Source organism: Apteryx rowi, unplaced genomic scaffold (genome assembly GCF_003343035.1).
Source record: "Apteryx rowi isolate R43461 unplaced genomic scaffold, aptRow1 scaffold_600, whole genome shotgun sequence".
Classification (NCBI taxonomy): domain Eukaryota; kingdom Metazoa; phylum Chordata; class Aves; order Apterygiformes; family Apterygidae; genus Apteryx; species Apteryx rowi.
In genome coordinates, this window is record NW_020450873.1 from 146,244 (window position 1) to 161,150 (window position 14,907).

The following is a 14,907-nucleotide window of genomic DNA, read 5'->3' on the forward strand; positions in this document are numbered from 1 at the left end:
ATGAAATTAACAGAAATATTAAATTCTTTCCATATGGCTTCAGAGACACCATTTAACCTGGCATTTTTACTTAGCAAAGATACAGAAATGTTTCTGTTGTTATAACTCTAGGTTTGCAGGACTGGGCACACTCTTAATGTAATATTTTATACTTGTAGTAAAATTTTAACACATTCTATAGTTATACAACTGATAATCTAATAACCATTGAAATATTTTTAGTCTAGCTAGAAAATAAGCCACTTCTACACTAGAAGATCCAAAAATATACAAATAATCTGTGCAGGTTTTAAGGGGAGTATTAAAACAATATGCACGTTATTACTTTGCATGTATCTTCATATATGGCAAAGCTAGTAAAAATCATAAACATGACAATTGGTAACATGGGATTTTTCTATGCTAATTCTGTCATATAATGAGCTTTCAATTTTGGTAGTGTCTCTTAAAATACACATTCCCTTTTTCCTTACAGAAAAGATATAGGTCATATAAACAGATATACTATTTCTGAGAAAAAAGTCATAAAGATGTATTAGCTTATTTATTATTGTGTGTTATTTCCACAAGCGTTACTGTTTCCCTACATGGAGGATATTCATCCATGACACCTGTATAATTATTCCATTTTAGTTACTCTCTCTCTCTGCCTAATGTGGCTTGTGGTTTCATCTCAACCATCTCTGGATACTTCAGAGACTGCAAAGTCGATAATTTTCTATGTATTCTCAAACATGTCACCTATCTCCCTGTGTGACTCAGACTTTTTATTTGCTTTTTCTCTCTGATAACATGGCTCAGTTCCCAAATTTGAATTCTCCACCTCGCACATCATGTTCTTGTTGCTTGCCTTACACACTTTACAGCTTTACGTCTGCTCACATTCCTGATGTGCCTTCAGAAAGAAGCCTTGCTGCACCTGATTCCCTCTATTTTCTACATACTGCATTGACTTCCTAAAGGCTAAAGGCATATATTCCCAGTATCTTCTGGGGTGGATAAAAAACTATGTATGCCACATAGTAGGTAACTCTACACCGGCATTATTAGCAGTGAGGCCAAGAAGAATCCCAGTTATAAAGTTATGCCTTATCTTCCATTGGGAATCCATGTAAAGCACGTGAGAGCTTTGGGAGGTGGGAAAGGCCGAGGCCTTCCCTGGTGGGAACCGAGGCAGAGCATTTCTCTCGCATTGGCGTGGCAGTCTGGGGGGCTGTGAGCGAGACCTGATAGACAGGTACAGCAAGTTACACAGCCCCTCGCGCGCCCGTCAGTGCCCGGCAGGCAAAATGCCTTAGAAGTATGCACAGCTGCTCCATCCACACATAATGTTCGCTTGTGTATACTCTCACCCTAGTACCACTCCGTTTCACACGGATCAATCACAGCTCTTCTCAGACAGTCAAAACTGCCCTCCTAACATCAGCAGACGGGTTTTACCTTTCCTGTCTGAAGGTCTGAACAAGGTATCAGGGAAGATAACAGATGATTCCAGATCTTTTGGATAATCTTCTCTAATCTCATGAAATTGTGGTATTTTAGCTCCCGTAAAATTAGATTTGTCAAAGATGTCAACAGCAATAACTAGAAAAAAAAGAGTTCCCCATAAAATTAACTTCAATTCCTTCAAATATGATATGATAGCAAAATGAAACATAACTGAAAGGTTAAAATATCTGCACAATACAGAGAAGCAATTTGAACCAAAAATTACAAAGTCTAATCTGATTTCTCTCAATATCTTAAATGAAAACTAAAAGCTTATGTTCTAGCATTATGCTACATTTATAAAATTACAAATATATATAGATTGCATAGGCAATAGAAAGGAATTCACAAGACAGTATTTCCTACTAGGAAAACAGTACTGCAAACATCAGAAACATAAAGATGGCATGTTCCAGTTCCAGACTTGCCTCTTGTATGGAAAGCGAGATCTGCTGTTTCAGAAATATACTTTTTCTACATCTGTTAAATTGCAAAATCACCTAAGCAAAGAAAATAACCTGGATTTTACCTGGGAATACTTCTTAGTCCTACTCCAGTTCTCCTTCCTCTACACTAACAGTTACTTTCTGGCTCACCTCATCAGCTCTGCCTGTTGTGTAACTGCCAAAATATTTAAAAGCAGCTGAGTTGGCCTTAACTTTGCCATTTAAGAAAAGTCACTGAGTGACAATTTGTATGCTATAATAAAGTGAGAAGCTCAAAGTCCTGAGGGTAACCCTACACTGAAAGCTGTGATCCACAGCAAGTTTCTATATGAAGAAATATCCAAGTTAAGACCTGCAAATTCCCATTCCTTCCCTTGTCTCTAAATAACTCCCAGATGAGCCATTAGGAAACTCCATTAACACCACGTTCACCTGGAAAAACTGTTCAAAAGCAAACAGAACCCATTCAGTGCAGAATTGCCTCATCCATCCCAAGCTAGTTCCTTTTTACTCAGGAAAAGCTGGCTGAAAAATCAGGATTTACAACCTGCAAGAAATACGGGGTTTTGTTTTCATCTTAGTTCAGTTCAGTTATATTTTTCTCAATGTGAAGATGAAAACATTTTGATTATGATAGCCCTAAATCAAAAAGAAACATTTTGTTTTGGTTTACTAAACAGAATTGAAGTATTTCAGTTTGGTTCATTTCAACAATAATAATTCCCCTCTGGCATTTCATGACTTTATAAACTTTGTAGTTTGAATGTCTCATGTGTTTGCTTTCGTCTAGAAGCTAAGATACACTAATTTCCCATGCTGAACTCTGTCCATGTGACTGTGGACATGAAGCACTCTCAGGATAAGGTTTGTAGGTAAAGGTAATTTCACTTATTATACCAACTAGTGTAGCTGGGAACACTATTTAGATACCTTTGAAAGAGAAAAACAGAATTTGAGAATCATAGAAATGCTGCTTGGGAGAGACCTCTGCAGGTCACCCAGTCCCACCTCCTGCTTGAAGCAGGACAATCGCTAACTCCGGATCAGGTCAAATAACTGGTAGCTGGCGAGAAAATGAAATAGGGAGAAAAAGGGGAAAGAGGCAGACCAGGCGTTTACAGCCTGCTGGATGTGGAGAGGTTAGTGGCTAGTTGTCACAGAGAAGGAAATTATAATATTGCATAAAACTGAACTGAATGGGTGGGTTTGAGTCTCCAGTAGAATTAATAATTTTAGACACTGGGTTTGTCTTCTGGAAAGCATTTTGTAGGTTCACAGCCCACATGGCTCCACACCAGCGGGCCCCGGGTGCTGCGCTTCACTTCCACGTGCACCGCGGGGACATGTGACGAGGCGCACTGCACTCCTGCCAGTGCAGAACTGCTATTTGCTTGTCACAGGAGGCATTTGCTGTGATAAGTAGGGAAAGCATGTTGGCAGGTTTGACGCTTCCTTCTCCGTTCAGATGCCTTTGGGGTATTTTGGACCCCAAGGATATTGCTTCCGATGATGAGTTTTGCAAGGCTGAGAGGGTGACTGAAGGGTAGGATGGATGATTCTGCAAAAATACCTCTCAGAAAACAAATTTCTCAGAATAGAAACTTCTACAGGAGCTGACTTTCTGGATAGGTTCCAGGGTAGGATAGCGTGTGAAAATCAAAGGTATATGATCAATAGTGGTTTTCTTTTTGTACTGCAGCAAATCTTCAGGTGGTGGAGGGGTTGTTCTTTCAAAAAAGTGTTCTAGTATTTCCAAGTATATTAGGTGGTCTCAAAAGGTATCACTGTTACTTACAAATGTTGTCCTTACTATTGTCTGTAGACCACTGTGGCTAACAAAATGCCACATGGAGCAGTGTGCCCATTCCCGTTAGGGACAACAATCCAAGCTGTCGCCGAACCTCGGCCCACAGGGAGAACAAATGAGGCACTGGAGCTCCATGGCCACTGAGAGATACAGATCAAAGCTCAACTGACTTGAAATAAATGTGTTGATTAGATTGGAAAATAAAAATATTTTGTTTCTCAGTGGACAATAGTTAGCACCTATCTAGCACATTTTTAAAGCTCTTCTAATGTCATACAAAATGGCAGTTTTCAACACAGATACTCACTCATGTTAGTGGCAACGATGACAAAAGGTCTCATGTAGGTTTTCTTCATGTTCTGGGCCACATTGTTGAAATATTCCTCATAATGCCTTAGCAGGTGAGCTGTGCCACCCTCCGTTCGCTGAATTTGTTCCCAGTGCTCCTTGTTGCTGGGATCCAATAGAGCACTACCCACTTTGATAATATTCTGAGAAAAAAATACAGGCCTCAATTATGAGGCAAACAAAGCCTAGGCAGTCAAGTGAGGCATTGGATTTCAAGTGAGGAACATTGCAAATGATTGGCATTACTGCCTCAGGTGAGTATATAATGAAATATTTTAATCCAGGCATGTTCTACTGCAGCCTTACGAAAATATGTACACCAGTTACTCACCCTGAGGTTGTTTTACATTAAGGAAATCCCTTCAAACGTTTTATAAGCAAAGCAAGCCAAAATTGGAGGCTATAAAGGAAAAAAGTAGACAGTTCTAAGACAGGAAACCTATCATGAAAATGCAGAAGGAAAACCTAACCATATTTTCTTTGTCTCAGAGAGATGAGAGACAGGAAAAGCAGAGTGCTTGCTTTGTACACTAAAGAACACACCTAGGTAAATCAAAACAATATGATATGTTAAAACCAAAAAAACCCCATCAATAGAATATTACTTTCTGTCCTATTTTGATTTTTGTTTTATTTTGTTGATTCTTGGCTAATTCTGGAAACTTACATGCTGAAGAATGAAAAGAGCAAATATTAACTTGCATATACAAACTTGGAGACCCATAAGAAATTATGTTGTTCTCCCCTCATTTTTATGTTGCTCACAAATGCTGTTAAAAAAGAGGATCTAGACAATGACCTAAGCCCCTTCTGCTCTTTGCTACAAGGTCAAACAGGGCACTCAAAGGAACCCTTAGCCAGAATGGAAAAACAAGACCCTGAATAAGAGCAGTAAATGGCTTAAATGAGAATGATGAAGATGCTGAGAAGTTTTTAATCTTGGTGTACACACGCACTATATTGTTACGCCGAAATTAAATTCCTCACTGAGGTCAAATCTGAATAAATTATGGCAGGTCTTTAACAGTAACTGGGCCTTTCATGAATGCTCAGACTAGCAGAAACCCCCTGGCCTACATTTCCATGTATTTGTATGTGCCTGAATCACTTAGAATATCATCAGTACCATGTGGAATTGCTTTTGGAGCACCAGCTCTCTAATAGGTGTGATTCGAAATTTCAAAGTGGGATTGTAAAAAATCTTTGAGCCAATAATTGGCTAAATACAATTTTGTTTGTTTTAAAACTGAAGATAGAGGGGGATCTTATCAATGTATACAAATATGTTAAGGGAGGGTGTCAAGAGGATGGAGCCAGACTCTTTTCAGTGGTGCCCAGTGACAGGACAAGGGGCAACAGGCACAAACTGAAACACAGACACTTCCATCTGAATATGAGGCAAAACTTCTTCACTGTGAGGGTGACAGAGCACTGGCACAGGTTGCCCAGAGAGGTTGTGGAGTCTCCTTCYYYGGAGATATTCAAAASMSGCCTGGAYGCGATCCTGTGCAACGTGCTCTAGGTGACCCTGCTTGAGCAGGGGGGTTGGACTAGATGATCTCCAGAGGTGCCTTCCAACCTCAGCCATTCTGTGATTCTGTGATAGACAGGGTTTCTGATTTCATGCATGTTTTCTGTAAGGAAATACTAAAGCTGGAAATTATAGGCCAGGTACGATACAGATACAAGAACTTACTAATTTTTCACATTTCCTACAAAAGATTTGTAAAGAGATTGCAGGAAATCCAATGTGAAATCAAACAGAATAAACCATTCTCAGAGTTAGTTCACTCCACATTTAAATGAAAGTGATCAAATTAGGCAGGTTTTCCAACAAAATGGAATAGGGTAGATAAAGCTATTTCATCCAGGAATAGAACATCAATTTTATTTTTTAATTTGGGAAATTTACTTTTGGATGTTAGTATGATGATATTTATTATAAACATGCTTTCCATGATATATGTATTCTACACATACACGTGTGCATACACACGTGTGCATGTGGACCCACAAGCGCAAACATAACCAACTTCCCATTTTAAATTGAGAAGCCTGACTCATTTGTGAAAAACATCATGCAATCATGTCAAATTTACTCCATCTTGTTTGAAGACAAATTCAATTATCAATTCCCATACAAGCATCTAAGCAGTACTGTAAAACTCAACACAAGCTCAAGCCAGTACACAGTTTCTCTCTTACTTCATTGAATTCCACGTCCCTGGTGGCAGCCAGGTCAAACCCTTGCTGCCGGCTCTCATACTGCAGGACCCTGATCATCATCTGGTAAGCCGTCCTCACGTCATTCCCATACAAGCTCCTTGTGTACTTGGTGGCATTCTGCAGCACTTTCACAATCCGTATAGTTTTGTCTCCATCCAGTTTGGTCTCATTGCGGTATAGCTTTTCATTCTGAAATGGAGACAAGAACGAAGAAAAAAACCAGGGGTCTTAAACACAAAAATAATGTAATTTTTTTCATTGTAGTTACAAAGGCATTCTTCATCATCTAGGGAATTTTGGCACAAAGGAGTCATTTGATACAAATGTAGTTTCTCTTGAGAAATGGTGGATAGGACAATGCAATGCAAAACATGACTGAGAGCCAGAAAAGCATGGGGTTGCGATGGGAAATGTAGGATTCAAAGACTCGGTCAAGAGATGGAGTGTGGGGACATCAAACTGCAGAATGAACTCATGATCATTTATAAACTGAAGTGAAAAGCTGTATGAGATATTATGCAGGTAAATATTAACATTATGTCCTTCAGTAGTGTTGAAACAAATTAAGCAATAGATGAACAATTAGCAACAGGGTAACACAAGAAAAGCAAGAAATTCTTTCTTAAATTCAAGGGAAAATTACAGCGAATCACCAGGAAAGAGCACTGTGCTAGATTATCATCTATATAAATCAACACTGTCTATATGAAGTCAATGAAAACATGACAAATCATACCAAAAGCAGATTTGGATTAAAGTGTCAATAGTCACTGGATGCTACATTGCATACTTCAAAATTTGGTCACTGGATAAGGAGTTATAAATACATTCTTACCAGACTTCACTAGATCTGAGAAATTATACGTCTGGGGATTTTGCTGTGTTCCAAATGTGTCCATTATATGCAAATACTAGAGGGTCCTGACAGGCTAATCAGACTCTGGGGTACTAAATACAAGAAAATACAGCTTACCATGGTTTTCAGATCCACAAAAGTGGTGGTGGTACAGTTAAAAAGCTCGGGAGGCAGCCAGCCCTTCTCATTGTTACAGTGTCGAACTGCATTCCCTGGAGGAAACAAAGCATTAACAAAAAACAATCTTCTGAATTGTTCTGAATAAATTTTCATAGAATTCTACTTTCAAACTCCTTGGAGAACTGCACATATCTCACTTTCCAAACTGGTATTCCTGTCTGAGGAAACTTAAGAGTTTACTGATATTCCTGAGTCATTTTCTCCAAGCTCTAGAGAAAGGGAGGCAAGCTTCAGACCTGCCTGACCACTTTTAGCCTTGCTGCCCTCACATCTGCTAATGAATTCAGCAATTTATTTTTACCAAATATGAGAAAGATTGTGCACTTCCTAAATGTTTATGAAAACATACTCTGCTCAGATTTGGGTGCAATAAAGGAAGTTTATGTAGGAAGATCTCCAAGATACACGCTATCTTCATGTCAAAACCTTTAAGCACTTTAAACACATCTTAGCACACAGCACCTGGTGAACGCTTCAGTCAACACACAGAATTTCCTTTTGCTAATTGTGAAGGGATTGTAAGCAGCTTATTATTCAATTGAATCTATTATTTTGTACTATTTGTCAAAATCATTTTTATAAATGATTCTTGGCTGTGGATCCTTCATAGTGAATTACAAATAACAAATTCTAAGTTTGCACTAAGTTTAACTTTGATTGGACACATTGCAGGTGTCTAAGTAATTTAATTATTAATGTCTAAATAATAGAATTATAATTAATAGAATAATATCTAATTATATTATTTCTCTTCCCTGACAGGCGAATACAATTAAGCCTCAGGTTCCTAACTTGAATATTCATTATTATAAAGCTTACTTTGAATGTTCTGTAAAATTCACTTGAAGTGTGCAATTTCTATAAGTATCTTTGCCTGATAGGCTGTTTGCTAGAAAAGACACTGGGGTCAATCACAAAAACAGCGCACGTTTAGCGAGAAAAGTTATATTAATTCAGCTTCATACTGTTTAACAAGGTAAATGCTCATTTATTAAAAAAAAAAACCAAACAATTCAATCCCCTAAAATCTTTAGAAGTAGAGCTTGTTTGACTATGAACCTTCTGCACACCTACAGTCAGTGACATACCCCCGGTAATATTTGCAAAAGTTACATAATCAGTTATAATTCATTGAACCTGAACAGTGCTAACAGCAGATAAGAGTTACCAGGCCTAGAACTGAGACAGAGGTTTCATTTCCCACAGCACAGTCTTCACAAAAGATTGTAAACACTGTTTGCAAATCTGCTTTGGTATTCTGTGAGATAAACATTATCAGACATTCATAAAAAACTAGATTGTCATTCCCTTGCAGTACAAAACGACTCACATGCTTGATAAAATATGTTTTTCAGCAATCTGAATGATGGTGTAAAGAAAAAATATTTGGTGGAAAAATATGAGTTCTGTTGTAACTCTTAGCTTTATTAGCTAGTAATGCCAGTAAAGCAATCATCACATAAATGGTTTTCTTCATTTTATCTTTGCCCAGAGGAGTTATAGTGCCAAAGATCATGCAGAAGCCATTAGAAACTAAAAGTTACATGTATAAGAATTGCTTGATAAATAGAAAACAGAAAAATTGACTGTGAAAATACAGATTCAGACTTTCTGTTCTTTATATGTATTTATGTATGTGCTGCACTTTTGCATTTACTTTTTGCTACTATTCCAAATGTGCTTTAACAGTTCTTGAGTTTCACTAAGTAAACTTTTCATCCTGCGACTCGCATAAGCTATGCTGTAATCTCTACACTTAAAGAATCAACGCCTTACCCTATGTACACATTTTTTTTGCTCTTTTTTTTTCTCCTCACAGGCATGTAGATAGAATTGTTAATGTTTTACCCAGGGAACTTACCCACTGATCCCTTAGGACATGGCACGGCAGCTGGCTGGCCAAACTTGGTCTGTGGCCACCAAATACCAGCCTCGAAAGCTTTGGGACACCCATTATAAATTACTGAAAGCAGAAAAAGAAATGATGCAATTTTTCTGACAAGATAAAATCACAGAGCAACAATGAGGAGATATTTACATCCGCCAAAAGGACCTTCCAAGTCAAGTCAGGACATCTGCTCCCTGCAATGCCTTCCAAACTGCAGCCCATCAGCTGCTCCTTTTCAACCATGACATCAGACGGGTACAGGCAAAGGAAAGCTTGGGATGATTAGGGGACTCTGGATTTTATATCTGCTTATCTCTGTCTGCTCCTTTATTGGGTTGCTCCTTTGTGTCACCCACACGCAGTTGTGAGATGACTGCTACCAAAGCTTTGTGCTGATCAGAGAAGGGTGGTGGGAGGAAAGGCAGAACTGGTTTGCGGTGACTGGTGGCGGGACCGGCAGAGGGCACTCGGCGTGTGGCATGGCCTCCACGGGCAGAAGGCGCAAGGGCTGTTACCGATCCCTTCAGCTGTGGCACAGTAATGCAATACTGCACCGGCAGATGAACTCACGTTTCTAGCAAAATCAGGATCAGCATGTTTTGCTCTCCCCCGTCCAACTCCTTAGGTAACTGTATTTCTATTTGATGAAATTACGTGAAATATTATTATTTTTCTCAATCCTTGTGAGTCACGTTGGCACAGATTTAGGGGGGTGGTGGGTTAAGGCTACTGCAGCTCCCGTTAGAGCCACCCTGCCTGGCTCACGTGTATCCCATGACACATTTGCAAACCCATCGCCTCGCGCTCCCCTGTCTCTGCATTGGCAATGGCTCCAGTCTGATAACTACACTCCAACGGATCAGCAGTAGTGCTGGACGGGAAGTACCTTCACAGCCCTTGGTGGTAACCTCAGCAAAAGGGTTGTCGCAGCGGTTGCACTGCCGCCCTATCACTCCAGGTTTGCAAGGACACTGTCCTGTCTCCATGTCGCAGGTGCGCGTGTGGGAGCCGGAGGGGAAGCAGTCACACGGATAGCAGGTGTCACTGCTCTGGGGCTTGTAGTAATTTGCCTAGAAAAACAGAAAGGATAGGCACAAGGTATTTTGCTTTTATTCCAGGTTTCCTGTGTTTCTGAAGTCCTACTTCAGCAGCATGTGCATCAGAAAAGACTTTCCAGTTACCCAGACAGTACGCTGCTGGCTACTTCAGCAGAGCACAGGGTAATAATTACACTACTATTAAGAAAACTATTATTACTATTAAGAAAAATAATAGTTATGAGAAGTGTGTTCTGCTACTGTGACTTGCAACAGCCCAGGCGATCAGGCAATGCAGAGGCAGGAATTGCACTGCTGCCCTGTGCCGTGGGCACCAGGATTCAGACCACCGTTTGCAGGTTGGCCGAGAGCCTGGCCCATGTTATTCATCGTGTGCTCACTGCCGGTGCCCAACAAATGCATTCTTGGAGCATTTGTGGTTTTCTCTGCCTTGCAATGCTACTCTTCTAGGGCATGAACAAACTAATAAGAAGACTTCCTGCACTGTCCATTTATGCTTTATGTACAGGGTGGAGAGAAAACAGTAATCACGTATTGAAATCACATCTTTAAATGCTTTTGATCCGAGGCCTTACGTGGTTACACAAGACAATGGTGTTGGCAGTCCATTGACTCAATGCAATGTAGCTGTTGCTGTGTGTCCTGCTGTCATTTAGGAAAGACATACTGGGCCAGATTCACTGCCACCAGTTTAAACAGGCACAATTGCTCTATCATTCAAATCTATTGCAAAACCTATCGTAAAAACTCCATTGTAAAAGCTGGGGGAGGAAGCCATCTCCCATCCTGGGTCTACCTTCTGGCCCTACGTGTCTGCTGCTAACTCCTCTTAAACTCGACAGAGCTGTCTCTCAGGAAAGCGTTTTACCTCTCAAATTTAGCTCAATCATCTCCTAAGCAGCAAGGCCTTTTGCTGGCCCACTGCACAGAAGAGAGTTTCACCCAGTGGGACTGAGCCATTTCATGGCTATTACTCACTTGTGATATAACAAAATAATCACCAGCATTCCTCTGCTCGCAGGGCTGACCTCCCCCAATAAATTGGGCTGTATTCAGAGAGATCAGAATCCAGGCTTTCTCCGTTTCTCAGTTTTCTCAATTTTGCTTTCCAAATGCAAATAAGATAAGAGCTGCACAGTATGATTTTGTGAAGGGTAGGGCCAGCAAAATGTTTTAGGTAAAGATTAACTATATCATGAACATACATGATGCAAAGCACAACTGTGTGTACTTTGTTTCAGATATTCAGTTGTACTTATTACTGATACAGTTGTTTTTTAACCTAGAGAAATTTTGACTTGACAGGTTTCTTTTGCTTACCTTGCAATGGCATTCTCCATTAGTCTTATTGCAATCAGGATCAAACCCCTTACTAGTCTCACAATTACAGGGACCACAAATGGGATTTCCCCACCAGCCTCTGGGACAAGGCAAGTCAATCCTATAAAAGAAAATCACATTGAAATCCCATTTTAAGCTTACCCTTAAAAGGTGGGAAAAAAAGGGCTTAGGGCCAAATCTGAGTTCCAGAGTGACGGCTGGGCACTGCCAGGGCAGGCTGCGGAGCTCGTGCGGGAGTGTGCTAGCAGTTAAACAGCATGGACGACTGCAGGAAGGGGCTGAGCCTGTGCCTTGGATCTGTTTACCTACTGTCATAGACGTAACTGAGGGGTACAGTTCCACAGCACTTTAAACCTAAAAGACAGCTGCTGCAGTGCTGCCACCCCCCTCCCTGTGGGCCCATACGGTCCTGTCCTACCCCTGCTGCTGGTATCGGCGCTTGTCCAGCCTCAGGGCGCACTAGCTTGGGGTGCCAAACTGGCCGCAAGCTGACACAATGAAGAAAAGTCACTATTTTTAGCCAATCTGGCTTTCTCAACCAGCTCACCACAGGGCCAGAAAAGCATTGTCACAAGGGAGGGGGAAGAAATGTGTGGCTGAGGACATGGAGGAAAAAACTGTGGCAGCTTGTATGCAGAGTAGTTGAAAATACCACACACCTCTGTAGGCTGCATAAAATACTTCAAAGGAGCATACGCTGGTACTGCCGCTGAAAGCAGCAGTCTTACCTGCCTCCTACCCTCGGCCGCTGTTCCTGCCCCATGGAGCAGCAGCACAACTATTCATAGGCTGCGCGTTAACCCAAAAGCCGACCTTGCTGGAAGATAACCCTTGTTTTTGCTGGGTTCTTTCTCTTCTGGGCAAGTTTCTGAGCTGGTTCAGCTCACAGCTGCCGCAGCCCTTGTGCTGGCAATGATAGCTCTGGGGAGAGGCCAGGCCGCACAGGTCTCCCTAGCTGGAAGCGTTCACCAAGCGATAGCCTGAAGGTTGGCACTCCCAAGCCCGTGATTTGCAATAATGCACCAAGGAATCTCCTCTCTGCTTATGGAAAGAAAAGCTGCTTGCTGCCATCTCAAAGGCCATGATGAATTCTGCTTATGGTAATTGCATGGTTTGTATTTCTATCCTTTATAATACAGAAAAGACAACGCTGCACTTGACATGATGTCAGCAGATAAGGACAAGGGACAACCTCTCCACATTGCTAAACCAGAGGAATGAAAGATGAATCCGGCAACATCACGGTCAATATTTGCAGGCCAATATAACAAAAGGTGGAGAAAGTGGCTTGCAGTTTTCAAAGGGAAGGAAACATCACATTCCTAAATGGACAGACAAATGTGCTTTATTTGCACATCATAAGTGGCCCGTATTACAGTAAGTCAAAATGCTCTCTCAGGAATAAGAGGAGGTTGGTTGCTGAATGCTGAGACTAGGAAGCTTGTGATGAGGGAATCGGCAGGCTTCCACCACACAACAGGACTTAGACCTCCTAGGCTGCCCAGAAGGGGTGTTTTTTTGCCAGCCCAGGAAGTGGACCCAACCTGCAAAGCCATTTTTTCTGGGCAGGCCACCTAAATGGGTGCATTGCTCTGTGTGTGTGCTGGGGGAACTGAAAGAGAGGGGCAAAGCAAGCTCAGGCCAGGTCTGCCAAAACGCACAGGTCAGATGCAATGCTGTGTAAACAGAGCCTTACTGGCTGAGTCCCTGAACTGCTGATGAAGGGAAGTGGCCTGTGAGTATACGGAAATTCACCAGTCACGGTCTACGGGAAGAAAGCTCAGGAGAGCCCAAGGGCAGGAGGCCTGCAAATATCAACTACTATGAACCTCAAATAATGCCAGGGAAGATAACTAAAGCAGGAAAAGAAAGAGGGGGAACTGCTGCCTTTGGAGAAGAGGTACCTGGAAGGATCAAGAAACCAAAGAATAAAAACCATTCCCTTACTTGCTCTCGCAGTACTGTCCGTAATAGCTTTGTCCACACTCACAGGTGTACCCATGGGATGAGCTAGGTTTGTGCACGCACGTGGAGACATGCTCACATGGGTTCAGGTTACACACATCAACACAGTCTCTCCCAAAGTACCCTGGGGAGACAAGGTCATAAAATTACAGAAACCACTGTAATTTATGATTTGCATTTCTCCAAAAGACCATCTATTTTAAGCTTATGCACTAATAACACATCTTCAATAATCAGTAGATTCCCCCTGAGATACTGTCAAAAAGAAGGTACTCTTTTTCCTCTCAGCCAAAAAGATAGTGAGCTGTTCTTTTTGACAGTCTGTTAACATGCTTGGGGCACCCTTGGGTCATCAGTTCCCAGTTTTATATTCGAGGCATGTGTTACAGAGAGTTTTGTATTCTCTCCCTGTGTGTATGGGAGGTGACTATGCTGGGTGCTGACAGCGTGGGCTGGGTACATGCACTGAAACAGAGAAAACATTCAAAGCATCTCTATTAGGATGCAGGGTGTGAGACAGAAATTGAACAGCAGGAAAGACTGGGAAAGAAAGGAAAAAGAAAAAAGAAAAAAAGGAAAAAAGGGGGAGGTGTATAAAAAAAGTCCTTTGAAACAGAGACTGTTTTTCTGTTTGAATGTTAAGTTGCCTAGAACAACTGATCTTTAGTCTATGATTGCAGTTTCTAGGGTGCTACAGTAAGACAGAGAAAGAAAACACCAACTGGAAGAGGAAGAAGAAGGATCAGAAGAGCAGCAGCCACATGCTTTGCAAAGTAATGCCAAGGAGATGCGACTGCAGCTCCTGGATCAATGCGTGTGGCGGTCGCTGTGTTACCTGGGTCGCAGACACAGGAGTAGCTGTCCCAGTCGTCACTGCAGTAGCTGTGCTGAGGACACGGGTTGGAGTCACAAGGGTTATCCACTTCACAGCCCTCCTTTACATTGATCTTGATAGCCTGTTTCATGTTGAGTGTAGCCACATTTGTAGATGTCTCTCCCATTCTTACACCCTGGTTACAAAAGACAAGGTTTTTTTTTTAATTTAGAGTATTACTGTTTCTTTTAGGATACGGTATTATATATCTCACTAACTCCATTAATCTGTGAGGTCACACTCAAAGATATGAGCCAAAAAACTCCATTAATCTGTGAGGTCACACTCAAAGATATGAGTCAAAACCAGATTTTTTTCAAATGCTGGTCTTTGATCAAAGCACAGAAGCAGAAGAAAAAGGCTGTTCCCCTACAAGATTAGATTCGTACTTGGGAAAGTGCATGAACTTTACTATTTTGATTCTTAGATA

The 14,907-nt window shown here is 41.3% G+C and overlaps 1 protein-coding gene across 1 annotated transcript in view; it reads right to left on the reverse strand.

Moving 5' to 3' along the window:
* Positions 1 to 14,907, reverse strand: part of CELSR1 (cadherin EGF LAG seven-pass G-type receptor 1) — a 180,561-nt gene that overhangs the window by 27,600 nt on the left and 138,054 nt on the right. The window contains exons 12-20 of the mRNA XM_026083448.1: positions 14,439 to 14,613; positions 13,586 to 13,727; positions 11,618 to 11,738; positions 10,126 to 10,309; positions 9,213 to 9,314; positions 7,289 to 7,383; positions 6,295 to 6,504; positions 4,049 to 4,232; positions 1,441 to 1,584 (exon numbers count right to left, since the gene is read on the reverse strand). Coding sequence (XP_025939233.1) covers positions 1,441 to 1,584; positions 4,049 to 4,232; positions 6,295 to 6,504; positions 7,289 to 7,383; positions 9,213 to 9,314; positions 10,126 to 10,309; positions 11,618 to 11,738; positions 13,586 to 13,727; positions 14,439 to 14,613 — 1,357 coding nt within the window. The remainder of the gene's footprint in view (positions 1 to 1,440; positions 1,585 to 4,048; positions 4,233 to 6,294; positions 6,505 to 7,288; positions 7,384 to 9,212; positions 9,315 to 10,125; positions 10,310 to 11,617; positions 11,739 to 13,585; positions 13,728 to 14,438; positions 14,614 to 14,907) is intronic.